Below are 19,109 nucleotides of genomic sequence, written 5' to 3'. Positions count from 1 at the left end.
AGACACTGTTGGGGCTGCACAAATCCACAACTGGGTCCTAATTACCCTAACAATGAAAAACTCCCCCATAATACAGTGACGGCTAACCTATATACCATGTATTATTAGGTAATCTGTTGACTTTTTATGTTGACATTTAAAAACTGACCCTACACCTAGGCATATCAACAAGAATCCTGATCCCCTTCCATCATACCCATCCTCAACCCTACCTTCAGCCTCCCTTCCTGCCTTGGACAGCGAGCCATGGCGGCTTCGCCGTTCTAGTTTTATATTGAAATTACATGTACTTCGGAGTCAATCGGAGTCAACTTTAATAAATTGAGACGCCATTTCATTCTAAAATTAGGACTAAATGGTTTGATTGGTCAATTCGAATGCAGTGTTTTGTAATACAACAGCCGGCACATATCATGCAACATGATACAGAGCGGGTGACACAGGTTTTTTTATCCATTGTCTATGACACGCAACAGGCGAATGACCGAAGACCGGATATAGAAAATGCCTGCTGATTGGTCAAAATCTAGAGGTCAAGAGGCGGTTGTCTTGCCAAATTAATCAGTGAAACTGCTAATATATCTTAGACCATGGCATTTGCCATGGTCTATTACATAGACTTCACTATATACGGTGTACACGTACATACATGTATGCATGGGTCCAACATCACATTCCCCCCCACCTCCTTTCTGCGCCTTTCATATATTCTAAGCCGCTTCCATATTGTAAAAAACAAATAGCCACTCCTACAAAAGTGCACATAGTTTGTTCGGACCTGCAAGTAGTAATATTTGTAACCTCTTCAATTCAGAAGACACGTACTGGACACAATAGTGGCATTGTTATTAATTGCGGCTTACATTTATGTAGTCTGAGTATCACCCATTATCCATGGAGCCAAGTCTCCTGTATAACGTCTGATATGTCTAAACATGTAGATATCGGCAACGGAGGAGATATCGGCAACCTTCTCGTGGTCTTCTCTGTAATCCTGAACTTGTTTCTGGAGACCAATGCCGATGACACGAAACCAAACAAAACGTAGGATGGGAACCCAGGTCCGCGGCCCTGAGCGGGCAGCAGCAGTCATCAAAGGCGAGGGTGCCGCGATACTGCAGTTGAACGTCGAGGGTCTCACCACCGCTAAACTTACCATCATTGAACAGCTTGCATATACCAACAAAGCCTCTGTAATTTTGCTGCAAGAAACACACTGTGAAACGACGGAGAACTAACAATTCCCGAATTCACACTAGCTGCACACATCTTGAACAAACACCACGGCCTGGCCACCTTTGTCAGACAGGACACAGAGTGGTCCCTGGAGGCACAGTCCGCGGATGACTCCGAACTGGAATGGCTGGCCGTGAAGGCTCAGGATGTAACTATCATTAACGTGTATAAGCCACCCCCAACACGCCTGACCAAAGCATCCCTACCAGCGGTCACTCACCCCTGCATCTGCGCTGGGGATTTCAACTGCCACCACACTGAATGGGGTTACTCCAGATCCAACAATGACGGAACTTGTTGATGGTGGGGACGTGAACATTACCAACCCCTTCACCACAGAAGAACTGGTCGAAGCACTGAAGTCAATGAAGGCGGGTAAGGCCCCAGGACCAGACGATATCCACCCAGAGTTCCTCTTACATGCAGGAGATACTGCAACTGAGTGGTTACGTCGGTACTTGTCTACCTCGATGGAAAGATGCAAAATCCCCAAAATCTGGCGCAAGGCAACTGTCATCGCCCTCCCGAAACCTAACAAGCCCAGGAACGACCCTAAAAACTACAGGCCTATTTCACTCCTGTGTAGTCCATACAAGCTGCTTGAAAGGCTGATTCACGGACGCATCAATCCCATCATTGATCCCCAGCTGCCCCGCAAAGGACGATCCACTGTGGATCAGGTAACCCTGCTCACTCAGGACATCGAGGATTGCTTTGAGGCCAAAGAGACAGCTGGCGCTGTACTCATAGACCTGACCGCCGCGTATGACACTGTATGGCACCGTGGGTTGACTTTAAAACTTCTACGGATGCTGCCAGACAGACAGATGGTACACTTTATTGTGGAGCTGATCTCAAACCGCAGCTTCGTGCTCAAGACCAGCGACGGGCAACAAAGCAGACCACGCCGGCTCAAAAATGGTGTTCCACAGGGATCCGTCCTGGCTCCAATGCTGTTCAACGTGTACATCCATGACCTCCCTGATACAATCTCTAAGAAGTACGAATATGCCGACGACCTGGCCATCCTGACAACACACAGAGAGCGGAAGATGATTGAAAGCACCCTGAGCCAGGACATGAGCACCTTGGCCCTATACCTGAGACAGTGGCGGCTGAAGCTGAGTGAGGGTAAGACAGTCTCTACAGCATTCCATCTGAACAACAAGGAAGCAAAACGTGAGCTAGATGTGTACATCAACAAGAGGCGCTTGGACTTCCAGACAACAACCACATATCTTGGTGTCAAGCTGGATCGGACACTCTCCTACCGACAACATCTTGCCGGACTCTGAGACAAGGTCATGGCACGCAGTGCTCTCATCCGTAAACTCGTGGGCACAGGATGGGGAGCAAGTCCATCAACACTCCGCACCTCTGCCCTGGCACTTGTATACGCGCCGGCTGAGTATTGTGCACCAGCATGGAGTAGGAGCAGACACACCAGCCTGGTAGATGTGAGCCTTAACTGCACCCTGCGCACAATCACTGGATGCTTACAACCTACACCATTGGAGCAGCTCCCTGTGCTTGCAGGCATCCCACCAGCTGAGCTCCGTAGGCAAGGCAGCAAGCATGGCGCTGGCCCGACGCGCCATGGATCCATATCACCTCCTCCACCAAGCTATCAGCAGGGAACAGACACAACCCAGACTCAAATCCCGCGCAACAGGTGAATGACCAAAGACCTGATATAGAAAGGGCCCGCTGATTGGTCAAAATCTAGAGGTCGAGATGCGGTTGTCTTGCATATCAACAGTAAATGTACACCAACCTCCCAATATGGAGGACGAAAAGTGGCCATCTGCTTTTCTGCTATCAGAAAAGCAGAAAAGCAGATTGTACATTTTTGTAAGACTTTTCTTCTTTTCTGTTATCTGAAAAGCAGATTAAACATTTTGTATAAATGCATTTTTCTACATTTCTGCTTTTCTGCTACCTGAATAGCAGATTTTACTTTTCCTTCTTTTCCTGAAAGGAAAAAAGCAGATGGCCACTTTTCGACCACCTACGTAAAATCTGCTTTTCAGGTGGCAGAAAAGCAGAAAAATGCATTGTCACAAAACGTTCAATCTGCTATTCTGCTTTTCTGATAGCAGAAAAGCAGATGGCCTCTTTTCGTCCTCCATACTCCCAAACAGGTGATTTTGATCAATACTAGCATTAAAAGATTGATGCTTTAATTATCTAGGAGTGTCAAAGGTAATTTTGTACATACTGATAGATTGATTTCAGAATAAAATCACCAAATCATGTTATAGCTGCAATCTCAACACTAAATGTGTGAAGGAACTACCTATAATTTGCACATGCAGTACCAACTTGTAGTTTACCACTTTTTTAACCTAAATAAATAAATACCTTGAGTTTATGCTAGTAGTTTTGTTCTGTCTTCTAAACTGCAACTTGGAGAAAAAAATATTTCTAAAATTATCTAAATGTAGGAGATTGCCAGGTACCACCTACAATGATAGTCACACAGAGCTTCCTTTTCTCATCACTCATATTGAAAGCAATGAACGGTTGACCTGCAATTCACGACTTTACTTTTTTTTCCATCGTTGTTGAGGATTACAATACCAAAAGGAATACAATACCAAAATACCGAAACAGCTATGTGTTTGTCCACAAACAGAAATCTAGTTTTGTTTTTTTGTTTGTTTAATGTTCACCGTCTACTGCCGCCTACACAGACACATCATCCAGGACGGTCTATGTATCGTGAGTGATCTTCAAAACAAAATATCGACACCTTACTTACACAGCAAGCGTACCAGTTGCAGAAAAGCCAAACAACATTCGCTTAACTTTGCAGCATGGAATGTGCGAACACCTATACAAAGAACTGCACTCATTGGCAGAGAGCTTGCCAAATACAGCATTGACATAGCCAGCACTTAGTGAAACTCGTTTTGCCAAGCAAGGTCATCTAAAGAAAATTGGCGCTGGTTACCCCTTTTTCTGGAGTGGTCGTCACAGCGATAAACATCATATGCAGCTGGTGTTGGTTTAGACGGGAAAATCCATAGTTGATAGTCTCGAAAGTAAAGCAACATCATGCTACCTGACTAGCGTGTAAATGCACCTATCATGGCAAACCAGGATGATGTCATGCTCTATGATGATCTGGAAGTAATCTTCCAGTTCGCATGACAGACAAACTCTTCATTCTCGGTGACTTCAATGCTCGAGTTTGCTCTGACCATCATACATGGCAGGGCCTAATATGGGAACCATGGTATAGGTACAAGGGCGGATTAATTTTTGGGGGGCCAAAAAATTTTTGGACCCCCAGAAAAGTGGGTCAAAAAAATGCAGTGTGGGGTTCGGGGCCCGCTTAAAGGGCCCCAAAAAATTTTGGATTCTAGATGCTCTGTGGTGCGATCTGAGGCAATTTCTGACCACTTTAACCAATGTTTTTTTTTTGAGGAAAAGATGGTGGTGTACTCATTGCCTGCCTTTATTGCGATGTCACCTAAAAAAAAAAAAAAATTGGTCTCGTTTTGGGGGGCCATGGCCCCCTTTGGCCCCCCCTGGATCCGCCCTTGTATAGGTACATGCTTTAATGAACCACATAAAATAAGGAGACAAACAGTCAAGCTGTTTTGGGTACATTGATGGAGAACCATTTATTCTAAGGCTACTAGGCCAGACCAAATTGAATTTAGAAATTCTACAAGGCCAAACCACATACACTATAGAGTCTATATTGTAACTGCATCTAAGAAATAAAAGAGAAATCCTCATGAATGAGATACAAAATTAGACAGTAAAAAGAAAACTTTAGGCAAACTATTACATAATCTAATTAAAGGAGAGGGAGGGTGGGAAGAAAATTGTTGAAGTCAGTGCTGCTGCAGCTTGAATCAGAATGAAGCTGATTGCACTTGCCTTCACCGTATAAACCCATTTCATGACACATAGAGACAATACTAATTATATAACTGGTTGCTATGCAAAACCATGTTTCCATGACTCATGAGGGAGAGTACTTGGAACCAGGATGTGGGGGACCTCCCATGTGGGGGCCATTGACCAACACTGACCATGAGTTGTGGCAAGTGTGTGTTGTGCATCAAATGTATACTGTCTCCTGTAGTTCAATAAAACAAAAATCATCCTTGATTTTTTCCTTTAATGAACCACATAAAATAAGGAGACAAACAGTCAAGCTGTTTTGGGTACATTAATGGAGAACCATTTATTCTAAGGCTACTAGGCCAGACCAAATTGAATTAAGAAATTCTACAAGGCCAAACCATATACACTATAGAGTCTATATTGTAACTACATCTAAGAAATAAAAGAGAAATCCTCCAAAAAGTGTTTCCCAAACAACTAGATTGTGGGTAGTTGACAATATATTAAAAACAAAAAAATAACTTGCTGGTAGGACGATTTACATTTACATGTAGTATAGGTACAATTTTTATAGTACTTGAAAACATCTATTAAGTTCTTGGCAAAGCTTTTGAAAACAGCTGTGTCATTTGTAACTTTTGCTCAGGGGAGAGGGTAATATATGCTTGGAATACCTGTCTCTCTGCCTTAAAAAAGAAAGAAAGAAAACTCACAATAAAACTTGCATATTGCATATAAAAACAAAGTGCCAAAATGACTACGTAAAATTAGCCGCCTCCTCTCCCCACCCCAAACAAAAACAGCGTGTGGTTCCATTCTTCAGCCATGTTATACATTCTCATGTAAATGGTTAGACCAAGGCCTGACCATCTTGTGAACACTATTTCAATTTTTTTTCAATGTTCTACTACACTCAGCATCCCTATATTTGATTTTTACACTTGTTTAGATTCAAAAACAAAATGTTACTGCAAAAATTATGATGTCTCTGTTTTATACTTCTTACACACTTAGGCTTAAAGCTGACTGTAGTGAAACTCTGTTGAGCAAAGAGAAAGCATGTGGCACTATATGGGAAGGAGGTACATGTACATCGCCACAACCACACCACACTTCTACTCACCAACAGCATACACATATGTATGGGAGCCTCTCCCGGCTGCCGTTTGTGAGAAGAAGAAGTGCACATCTGGAGATGAGACCTTTCAGGTGAGGGATTATTTGTTTAGTTTTTGCAAGTTATTGATTCTATTGAATAGTTGGGGAGATTTGGACTTGACAAGTGTTGTGAGGGTAGAAGGTTTTATTTGCAGATCAGTACCATTTCCATGATTTTCAGTGAAAGGGACTGATGCAGTAGTATTTTAGACACAACCAGTTTGCACAAATTGCAAAGGGCAGGGCATGTTTCTATTTTATTTATTTTTATTTTATTTCTTTCTGGTAATGAAACCAAGGATTCCTCAAAAGTGCCCTAGGCACTGTAGCCTGAAAGCCTGACAAAACCTGTAGAGAGTAGACAATGAGAAAATATTACAGTTTTAGAGGTGGGAGGAAAAGCTCAGAAGAATATTTGGGAAAAACCCACGGAATCAGGTAGGGGCTGAAAACCCAATCCACATATTGGCCCGGGCGTGATTCGAACCCGGGTCACAGCGGTGGAAGGCGAGGAAAGTACCGCTTCGCCAACCTGATTCCCCAATCTGCTGAATATCAATGAAACGTCAATGAAGCCTAACTTCAACTATCCTGCACATCCAGGCACATCAGTCTTATGTGTTTCTTGATCCATCTCATATTATCAAGCTCACCAAGGAACCTCCTGCACAAGTTTAAGGCAGTGAAGTGGCCTGACCAAGGAGTCATCCAGTGGGAAATGGTGGAGCGTCTTAACAACCTTCAAGCAACTCAACAACTTCAACTGGCTAACAAAGTCACCAAGAGGTGAGTTGATTATGCAAGTATTTCTTATGCACACACAATTTGAGAAAGCTGTATATCGGTAAGGAAATTGTTTTGTTTATAAAAAGTATATAAGGTTGCTTCTAAAAATAAGCGAGTGCAATTAGTTATTTATGTTCCCCATTTGGTGAAAAAAAAGGTTAAAAGCCTAGTGTGCACTTCCTATACCAGTGTTTTAGATTTTAGAATGAAAATAATGCAGTAGCGAAAAACACCTACTTTAGCAGTCCAAGAAAATGGAGACAATGACTTAGATTTGTCCTTAAAAAGCCCGTCTATCGATATGGCATACTTAAAGTTTCCTTAAAGGAGTGATAATCCAGGCTTGCAGTAACAAAAATCTGAAAATTATATTTGTCAAATTCACCAATTTATTTTATAATTAGTTGTATGGTATTTTTATTCATTTTTTTTTTACCTGACCCACTTAGCAATGGCAAGCAAAAATCTTAATAAGTCATTAATCGGCAAATAAATGTAATCAATGTTCCAACTAATGATTATCTGATTGGTATAAGTGAAGTGACCTAACTGGGCCTGTTGGACAAGCTTCAGCAGGTTTTGATGGTCATCATGGCGGCCGCAGGTACAAGCTTTTGGTATGCGACCTTGTCTTGCAAACCCATCCGCAGAAGCCATGTTCCTTCCTCCAAAGAGACGCATTTGGAAACTGCATAAGCCTGAAGTCCGTGTGGAATAGGAGAGGTCAGTCAGTTTTTGCTGTTGCAACGAACTTGAACAAATGGTGGAGGAGCCTACACCCTATGCAACCAGCGCTGATGGGTCTGCTTGATGGCTCCTTGTTGGACATTGTTTTTGTTGGCTCCTTGTTTCCAACTCGCTGTTTTCCTCTAAATCGGTGTCGAGCGAACCTGATCGGCATCTTCCAAACTGGTGATGATCCTGCATCCCCGCACTCTCTCGACTACGTCAGCTTCAATCCAAAAGTGTTGGAGAAAAAAACTCCTTAATCTGGACATCACCAAAGCAACCTGGTCAAGGCAAAATACAAAAAAAAATCACAACATACAAAAAAAACTCACAAAGTAACTATATCATAACAAATCTTCCTCCTTACCCTTACATCAAAATAGAACCACTTTTGAAAATTCATCTTTATTATATGTTTAGGCCCTTACAATACAACATTTTTGTTTTCCCTTAACAAAGTCTTGGGAGGCACTAACGAGTCCTAAATTTTTTACGACTGTAGACCCTTTTGTATCTTAAAGTTAGGTTAAGTTTTTGAAGAAAATGTATAACTTCTACGTGCTTTCATGGATTTTGATAAAACTTAGATGCGGTGACTCTTGGGTGGAAAGACACAATTCTTCATCAGATTAACTGAGGTCAAGGGTCATGTAAAGGTCATTAGAGGTTATTGCTCAATTATGCTTCAAATGTTTCTTTGTCCACAGAATTTGATGGATTTCAATGGAATTTGGATGGAGTGATCCTTGGGTAGGAGTTCATCACAACTCTTCCGAAATTGGAGGTCAAAGGTCATGTGGGGCTCATTTGAGGTCTTTGTTTAAAAATGCACAAAATTCGAGTTTTTAAGAACTCAAAACATCTCTAGGGATTGACCGCAGAAAAAAGCGACACATGTGATTTGCGGATCACTTGTATATCTGATTAGACAATCTTGGGCAACTTAATACTCATTGTGCAGTATCGCTCCAAAAAAATGGTGATTTTTCATATTTTTTCCTGTTTGCTTTTAGTAATAACATGCTGTTAATAATAACAAATTTAGGAAGAATTTCTTAACCTAGCACATTTTTACTACCAAAATCATAGTTCCCACTTCCCCATGCCACAAATTCAGATCTTGTGTGCCATTTGCATAACGGGAACAAATGAAAACAAATTGCAAGTTCACAATTTGTAAACGAAACAGACTGCCTTTTCGCAGCCTCCTCTGCTCTAAGGGGTATTATTTGGGGTACAATTTTGTAGGTAAAATCATTGTCATTTTGGCAAATTCATGTATATTGCCAGAATAAATCTGAGTCTATACAAATATTGAATGCTTCGAGTGGTGTAGTAAAACTAGCCTCCCGAGGTGATCCATGGACATTCTATTTTCCCGAGGCGAAGCCAAGGGAAAATAGAAAGGTCCATGGATCACCGAGGGAGGCTAGTTTTACTTCACCACGAGATAAAGCATTCAATATTTGTTTTATAACACTTCACCCACAGATTCTGCTTGATTTTAATATTTTACATTATTTAAATCTGAACACAGTTGAAATAAACTTCAATTTCAATACAAAATTGGTGGAAAATGTATTTCTCTCTTAAAAACTAACCCTTCACGAAATGTTTGAACCCAAGTCTGGGGCGCGCTCTCTTTGGAATAATACGCGCTACGCACAACGCGCAACGCGCGCACCAGCATGCATTTGCACACAAATACCGCGCCGTGGAAATAGTACTTTGGTTGCTAATGGTATAGTACTTTGGTTGCTATGCGCATAGTACTTTTGGCCGTGCACAGAAAGATAGCAAAATTAGAAAGTAACATGTGACTCGCTCTCGGCCAATCAAGACACAGAATCTGTGGGTGAGGTGTTATAATATGTAATAGACCATGGCGAATGTCTATCACATCTGAACAGATTCGCTGATTAATTAGGTTAGGGTGGCATGGTTGGCTTGTGCGTAAAGCGCTCGCCTCTCACCAAGGTGACCACGGTTCGAATCCTGGTCGCGGATCACATGTGAGTAGAGTTGTGCGTTGGTTCTTTCCTGTGCCACGAGGGTTTTTGTCCGGGCCCTCTGGTTTTCCTCCCGGAAAGAAAAATCAAACACTTTCGATCTCTGGCTGTGCTCTGTGGTCATATATGGGTCGATGTGGCCGGCAGCCATAGGCGCCTTTACGTGCCAGCGGCCCGACCACGTTGTAGCCGCGTCCTTCGCAATTCAGCAAACCAGCTGCGAGTAAGGATGATTATTATTATAAATTATTATTATAATTGTGCAAGACAACTGCACATTAAAACTCTCGATAATGGGTTTAAAAAACACCTGTGACACGCGTTCTGTATCGTGTTATGCAATATGCGCCCGGCTGTTGTTGTAAAACAGTGTATTCGAATTGACCAATCAAACCATTATTCCTGATTTGCTTGAATGAAATGGCCTCTCGATTTAGTGAAGTCGACTCCGATTTAGTAAAGTCGACTCCGATTGGCTGGCGCGCGACTTGCATATATCTGCATGTCTTGACATATAAGACTTTATACAGGACTGGGCTCCGTTGATAAACGAGTGATACTCAGACTATACATAGTGCTGCAATTTACTGAACAAAATAGCTTCTTCTTTTTTTTGTTATTTTCAAGACAGGGAAGTGATCAGGCGATTTAGAGAGCACATTATTATTCTTAATTTTTTATTGAAATACATGTTATTGAAAACAAGGATCACTCCAGTGAAAACGCCAGTGAAATCAGGATCTATATGATGGAATGAATTTCACTCTGTCTTGGCCCTTCATGTATTTATGGTCAGATTGAGTAAATTTCCTGATCAAATTTGGTGTCTTTTCCAATTTGTTTTCGGTGGTCAACACGGCCGCCCTTCTGCGGTGTGTCAATTTTTGCCATGGCAAGCGATTTGAAAGCATCTGTACTAATACATTTCAGGGTTTTCTTTAGCATAAATGGAAATGTGCACTTGTTCATGTCCCCCGCCTATTTTAACCAGGTTCGTACAGATTTTAACCCTATCAGGCGGTTACTTTGGGAGTCTTTTCATGACTGAAGGGGTAGATTACAGCACATTGTGACCCCACATACATTTTCATATGCTTTGACCGATTTTTCCACTGTCCGGTTAGTGTGACATCATCGCAATTCAACCGTGCGTACTTCACACGGTGTTCTATGGGTGTAGCATAGCACGAATGGAACCGTAAGTTAACGCACCTCGAGCGTGTATTGTAACGAACCGGAATTGGCAGGAATATTGGTTGACCATTATTCTAATAATATGACTTTCTTGATGTTTCTATTATGTTTGCCAATCCTGTTAAAACAATATTTTGGGCATAATTTCTGTATTTTCCATGTAAATGGTGTTAAATTTGGTACAAGCATTATTGGAGTACACATTCATCCCAATCGCGTAATTGTTTGCCTCTATTGTCACTGCTAGAGGGACTAATATGGTTTATATAACCAACATACAGATCCTTGTCATTTGATTGGTGGAACTCACATCACGTGACATTCGTTATTACCATAGAGCTATATTAAATTAATATAGCTCTATGGTTATTACTCACATTCACGCCGGGGCTCAAAAAGTCCCATTCGCCCATGGGGAAATGGGAAATACTATTGAACAGTTAGGATTGATGCTTGTTCCATGACGCGGTATTTGTGTGCAAATGCCACAGATATAGAATAAAATTCTTTATATAACCGACATACATATCCTTGTCATTTGTTTGGTGGAACTGACATCACGTGACCTTCGTTATTACTCCCATTCATGCCGGGTCTCTAAAAGTACTATCAGCCCATGGGGAATGGGAAATACTCATAGGTATAGAATAAAATGACTAGATCGGCAGCGCGTTCATACGCGCCATAGAGTGTGCACAACTTTTCTCGTTCACGCATGGACGCTCTACGTGCAGTAGTGCGTGGGGCAAAACGTGCGTTACGCGAACCTACATTCCCATAGGTTTGTTCGCAAACTTGCATTTGTATGTCCGTAAAAGTAACATTTTTTACCAGTATTTATTATGTATCCAACAAAATTCAATATGCATTTTCAAGCTGAATAGTCACCTCGAAGTTTGCTTCATTTTCACCTCGTATTTATTTTTCATTTCAAAATAGTAGTGCGCGTTGCTAAAAATCTCCAAATAAATGTCAGCTTAGGTGATAAAATGTGTATAAAGACATTGTTTACAAACAACAATGAAAAGGAAAACGTAGAATGTAAAAACTGCTTTAAATTACTGTTGAATTATTAAGAAAATTGTGAAATGTTTCAATGGATTATTTTAGATATTTGTGTTACAATTATTATCTTTTTGGGACGAGAAAAATTTACTTGGATTGCATTATATATGTCTGACCTTTTAATGACAATAACATTGCCCTTGAAAACAGTTTTAGGAAAGAAATTAAATTACACTCCCGTAATGTTCCGGACTTCTGAATAATGTAATTAACTCCTCAAGTTTATTAACATTGTTCTCTACTTTTGGTACCCATTTAGTTCAACATTGTGAGATTCTTGCGCCTTCTTGAAGATGTTCAGATGCTGGATACGCCACTAGAGGTCCAGAGGAAAATAACACAAATATATATGTTCTAATTTTTTAAAAACAAGTTAGTGAATTGAAGGGCTGGGGAGGGGCGTCCCCGGCCCCCCAGTATCCAACAGTACAAAACTGCATTACGGTGTATGACATACCCTGAGGAGGGACGATGTAGGAAAAAAAATGTTCTGGGTGTTGTCCCTTAAGAGCTGCCGTGAATTTAAATTAAAGGACAGCACAACTACGGAAATAAGACGTTCAAAATGATCATTGTTCTGTTTGTTGATGAAGAAAATAACACTCAAACAGCAGGATGCAAGGGTTTTTAAGCAACGCGCACCAGCATTTTAAAACGGGAAATAAATACGAGAAATAAAATGGACCAAACTTCGAAATGAACATGCAGCTTGATAACCCATTTTGAATTTTGTTGAAGAAATAACCACTTCAGGTCAAAAATATCACTTTTGCGGACATAAACATATGTCTTTCCATACAAACCTACGGGAAAAAAGGTGCACGTAACGCAACTTTTGCCCCACGCGCAAAAAAATGGCACCGCCCATGGCAGAACGCGCGTCTGTACACACTTGCCGATCTAGTCTTTTTTATTCTATATTTATACAACACCTGAATTAATCCCCGTCATCCGATTGGTGGATCGTTGATCACATGCCATTGAATTATTCATACCAACGCGCGCGCGGCGCGCAGCGCATAGTGCAATGGAAGTTATATTGCACGGTAAATAGAACTTCCATTGCACGTCGTCACTGCTGCTGGTGGTGGCGCTGTTTTTAATCGAGATAATTTGAAGATGATTGTTGTCAACCTGTTGAACAGTTTGCATTAATATAAATATGATGAACTTATACAACACCTGAATAAATCCCCGTCATCTGATTGGTGGATCGTTGATCACATATCATTGAATTATTCGTACCAACGCACGGCGCGCGCTTGGCGCGCAGCGCACAGTGCAATGGAAGTTCTATTGCACGGTGAATAGAACTTCCATTGCATGGTGTCACAGCTGCTGGTAGTGGCGCTGTTTTAAATCGAGATAAATTGAATATGATTGTTCCCAACCATTGCACTCACAAACATTCATTATTTGTATATTGTCGAACTTTTAAACAGTTTTTAACCTGAATAAATTGGCTATTAAAAGTCAACCAATCAGATGACAAGGATTTATTCAGGCGTTATATAAAACAAATAATGAATGTTTCACATTTCTGCAATGGAAAGAATAATTTCATTCGGTGACAGATGAAGTGTTCCATTCCACTCGGCTTCGCCTCATGAAATGGTACGTTTCATCTGTCACCTCATGAAATTATTCTTACCATTGCACTCACAAACATGCATTATTTGTATATTATGGAAATACTATTGAACATTTAGGATCATTCTTGTTCCAAGACGCGGTATTTGTGTGCAAAGGCATGCTGGTGTGCACGCGTTCAGCGTTGCGCGTAACGCGTATTGTTCCAAAGAGCCAGCGCTACAGAGTGGGGTTTCAACATTTTCATGAAGGGGTGGTTTTGGAAGAGAGAAATAACATTTACATTTCCCATCAATTTTGTAGTGAAATAAAAGTTCAAATATATCAAATGAAAAGGATCTATATGTCAGTTATATGAAACAAATATTGAGTGGCTTTAAATCGTGAAATGGGAGGATTATTATCGCTCGGTAAAATCTGGACTTTTCCAGTTCACTCAGCCTCGCCTCGTGAAATGGAAAGTCCAGATTTTACCGAGCGATAATATTCCTCCCATTTCACGATTTAAAGCCACACAATATTTGTATAATATCTATAGCAAATGCATGCTGGTGTGCGCGTTCAGCGTTGCGCATATTGCTCCAACGAGCCTGCGCTACAGAGTTGGGTTCAAACAGTTTCGCGAAAGGGGTGGTTTGGAGGAGAGAAACACATTTTCCACCAATTTTGTATTGAAATAAAAGATCAAGTATATCAAATGACAAGGATTTATATGTCAGTAATATAAAACAAATTTGAATGGCTTTAAATTGTGAAATGGGAGGAATATTTTCGCTCGGTAAAATCTGGACTTTTCCAGTTCACTCGGCTTCGCCTCAATATTATTCCAAATATTGGTTGTTGGTTTGTTTTTCAACCCAAATTGGCACAACTGAAGTAAATATGTGTAATTACAGTGATAATCTTTAAATGCGCTGCAACTGTTTCATGTGATAACTATCAGAAAAGGTACCTAAAAAAAAGGTACAGATTGAGAGTTGCAACATTTATATGGGCTTTTCGCCAATGGTCGCCATGTGTTAGATACTGAGCATTGCATTGTTGTTAATCAGGTTGCAGTGAATTTTAGTCTAAATATAATAATTGATAGGTTTTGGAAATGGAAATATTTCTGATTTAAAGTTATTAGAACCGATGCTTTTTAATTTCGTTCTATTTCGCCCTGTTCAACCGAACAAAATATCATTTATTGGCTGTTTCGGCACTTTTACCAAAACAGCCTTTGTTTTCGTTAAGATTTTTCTTTTTTCTTTTTGAGTGGTCGGGCACAACCCGACCACTCTCTATTATTTTTACGATTAATCTTTCTCTTTTTTCCGTACAGCACGTTTCCGAGGGTTTTCTCCTAAACGGTTTATGATATGAACTTGTAACATTCAATATATTGACCCTCATTCTTAGTGGTGCATATTACTCTAACGTCATTATGACGTCATCGGGTGTCAAATTACAAGCGATTTTCGTTAAAAAAATGACGATCTTCTGTCACCTATAACTCTTGAACAAAATGATCAATCATGTTCCAACCTTGTAATCAGACCATTATTTGATAAACATTTTATGTCCCGTACGTGAACTAGCTTGACCTTGTCTTCCGGTTCTACCAGACGGTCAAATTTAGGTGAATTCAAAATGTAGACATTAGCCTGAAATCAAAACAAAGCACCGTTTCTTCCAAACGGTTTACGGTATGATCCTAAAACCTAGTGTGAACTTGTACCATGTTACGAAGATGTTATAAATTTTGTTACGTCATCATGACGTCATCAGGTATCAAATTACAAGTGATCCAAGGGCAAATTTTGACAAAATAGAGAATCGTGTTCTTTTTTTCCTGAGGTTGAAGACTATGCCGTGAGAAACATTTCTTGTTCCCGGACACAAAACCGCTTGACCTTCACTTCCGGTGTTACCGGAAGTGCAATAAAAACCGAATATAACTCAAAAGCGGAATCATTTTAATACACACATATAAATTATGAAAGTGTTTAGTGAGGAATGCCAGACAAAAACGCAGTGTGATGACGTCATCTTTCGAAAGGGCGCCCCCAAGCGACACATAAAACAGTGTTTTGCTTTCTTTAAAGTGAAAACCATCCATTCAAATTTTATCAAAATCGCCCCTTGATATTCTTTGAATAACCACAAATAACTTGGCAAGGTTTCAAATTCATGACGTCATCGGACCGGAAATTACTTCTATGAGAATATGAAAACGACCCGCATTTTAAGTCTATTTTATACCATTCGATCCATGTCGAATATCTTCGTAGCCCAAATAACGATATCCATTACAATGTTCACTTTTTGCATGCTTTCAAATACTGTGACGTTATCAAACCGGAAGTTAGATGTTATGAACACATACTCTTACATTTTTCATATTTTCATACGTTTTTTAACTTCTGTACAATGAACATGTATCCACTCTGAACTAAATCAGTATTCACTTCCCTTTTTTGAATAATGATGTCATCAAGCCAGAAATAACTTAAATGTGTACATATAATGTTTACTGAATTTTATCACAAAATAACTGATTGTACTGTAAAGGATTTAATTTTTGATCCTTTGTTCTTACAAAAAATATTCATAACTTAACTCGGCAGTGTTTAATGAAAAAAATTGCCCGCCCGACCACTCTGCGTTTGTAACAACAAACGCGAACCTCTAATTCTTTCTTTCTTTCTTTTTTTTTTTCCGGACAATACTTCTCCGCAAGTTTTCTTTTAAACGGTATATGGTATGAGCTTGTAACTTAGAGTCTATCGACCCTCATCCGAAGTGGTGCATATTACTCTGACGTCATGATTACGTCATCAGGTGTCAAATTACAAGCGATTTTCGTTGAAATAATGACAATATTATTTCACCTATAACTCTCGAACTAAACATTCAATGATGTTTGTATTCTGTAATCAGATAGACCATTAATTGCTTAACATCTTTTGTTGTGTACGTGAACTCGCTTGACCTTTACTTCCGGGTCTACCGGAAGGTCAAAAATAGGTGAATTCAAAATGAAGACGTAAGCCTGAAATAAAAACAAAGCAAATTTCTTCCGAACCGTTTACGGTATGATCACAAAACCTTGTGTGAACTTGTACCATGTTACGAAGATGTTACAAATTTTGTTACGGCATCATGACGTCATCAGGTATCAAATTACAAGCGATTTGAGGGCAAATTTTGACAAAATAGTTTGCGTTATATCTTTTGAACTAAATGGAGTATCGTGTTCGTTTTTTTCGTGAGGTTGTCGACTATGCCATGAGAAACATTTCTTGTTCCCTGACACAAAACCGCTCGACCTTTATTTCCGGTGTTACCGGAAGTGCAATAAAAAACGAATATAACTCAAAAGCGGAAGCATTTTACTATAGACATATATATTATGCAAGTGTTTAGTAAGAAATGCAAGTCCCAAAGAACAGTGTGATGACGTCATCATCATAAAATAGTGGCACATGAAATAGTGTTTGTTTTCTTTAATCTGAAGACCATCGGTTCAAAGATTACCAAATCGCTCCTTGATATTCTTTGATTAACCACAGATGACTTGGCAAGGTTTCAAATTCATGACGACATCAGAGTTACGTCTATGAGAATTTGAAAACGATCATATTTTGAATTGAATTCTATCATTTGATCCATGTCGTATATCTTCGTTGCTCAAATAACGATATCCATAACAATGTTAACCTTTTGCTTCCAAATACTAGTGACGTAATGAAACCGGAAATTAGATGTTATAAATGCATACAATTATATTTTCCATATTTCCATACGTTATTCAACTTCACAATAAACATTTATCCACTCCGAACTAAGTCAGTATTCACTTCCTTAATAATGACGTCATCAAGCTAGAAATAACTCGTATGTGTACATAAAATGTTTATGGAAATGTATCACACCGTTAAAGATGCATTTTTAAACAAAATAATTTATTGTGATGGAAAGGATTTAATTTCGTGATCTTTTCTTTTCTTCTTTTTCAGCCATTCCCCATAGCATTTGTACACGTTTTTACAGTGGAAGGCACTTTGGGCACTAAAATTAATCCGATTGACTTTATACTCGGCACACACTTAGACCAGCATCTGAAGATGTGCCCCGAACATTGACGTCATCATGACGTCATCACGAGTCACGTGACGTCACATAATATGCAATTTTTCTATTGTGACCATTTTCTAGCAGAATTCGGCTAGATCTGACAGATAGGGCTATTTCTAGAACTACAGGTCCGATTGGGTTGAAAGTTGGTATGTACCTATACCGGGAAGTTTTATAGATGAAAAATGAAGTGACGTCACGATGACGTCATATTGAAAGAGCATATTTTGAAGGCATATATCTACAGAACTGCAGGTCTGATTGGGTTGAAACTTGGTATGTACCTAAACCGGGATGCGTTATAGATGAACATTTAAGTGACGTCACGATGACGTAATCACGTGACATGTGACGTCATATTAAATGTGGATATTTTAATGGCCAATATCTGCAGAACTACAGGTCTGATTGGGTTGAAACTTGGTATGTACGTATTAGATTCGATAGGCCATAGATATATGCACCAAATTTCGATAAATGTGTGACGTCATAAAAAGTCCTTCATGACAGTTCTTGATAAAACTGTTGCCGAAACAGCTATGCGATTGTCCACAATTACAGGTCTAGTTCTGTTTAAAACACATTAGCGTTGGTCAAGGCGCTAGTTGTTATTCATCCGGCCGTAACGCGGTAACCGATATCTTCGCTAGCGCTATGCATGCAGTGCATTTAAAATACAGCGCGAACAGCGACCTCACGCGGCTACTATTTTTATGCAAATCAGTTGGACTCAATCTTGCTAGAAATCCAGCGTAAAATAAAGAAAAACATAAGCTATTGCCGACGATTGAACAAAGGCGCTAGATTGGGTCCAACTGATTTGCATAGAAATGGTGGCCGCGTGAGGTCGCTGTTCGAGCTGTATTTACAATGCACCGCATGCATAGCGCTAGCGAGGATATCGTTTACCGCGCCTACGGCCGGGATGAATAACAACTAGCGCCTTGACCAAGGCTAACAACACATGCAATGTAATTTTAAAAGCAACTTCCAGTATATGTACGATGTACATGCATTTATATGTATGTTTGTGTCCAGCATCCAAATTTGTATCCTTGTGGGGTAATTTCTTTGTTCTCGTGTACTAAAGTTTTCGAGTTTGAAAGTGTACTTTCAAAATGCTCCTATTTTAAACAGAATGAATTTCTTTGGCTGAAATTTGGACTTGATATCCCTTACATAAAATACTTCAATGTGCGACTGATCAACACACCTTGGAAATTCCTATTTTTTTAGTAAAGTCCATACATCTATTTCGTGATAACATTGTGGAGTATGCACATATAGAAACTGCCCTGTGGAGACGTATACAACAATATTTTGTTTCCATATTGTGCACACGTCTCCAGAGGGGTACCGTGT

At 39.9% G+C, this 19,109-nt stretch overlaps 1 protein-coding gene across 1 annotated transcript in view; it reads left to right on the top strand.

The window, feature by feature from the left end:
* The window catches only part of LOC119722966 (SET domain-containing protein 4-like), an 87,177-nt gene that overhangs the window by 60,097 nt on the left and 7,971 nt on the right, over nt 1–19,109 (top strand). The window contains exons 8-9 of the mRNA XM_038193396.1: nt 6,112–6,306; nt 6,904–7,041. Of these exons, the coding sequence (XP_038049324.1) occupies nt 6,112–6,143 (32 nt within the window). The 3' untranslated portion in view covers nt 6,144–6,306; nt 6,904–7,041. The remainder of the gene's footprint in view (nt 1–6,111; nt 6,307–6,903; nt 7,042–19,109) is intronic.

The sequence above is a fragment of the Patiria miniata genome, unplaced genomic scaffold (assembly GCF_015706575.1).
Source record: "Patiria miniata isolate m_02_andy unplaced genomic scaffold, ASM1570657v1 HiC_scaffold_16, whole genome shotgun sequence".
NCBI classification, from domain to species: Eukaryota; Metazoa; Echinodermata; class Asteroidea; order Valvatida; family Asterinidae; genus Patiria; species Patiria miniata.
The sequence above is the reverse complement of the archived record's forward strand: the minus strand, read 5'-3'. Positions and strand labels throughout refer to the sequence as shown.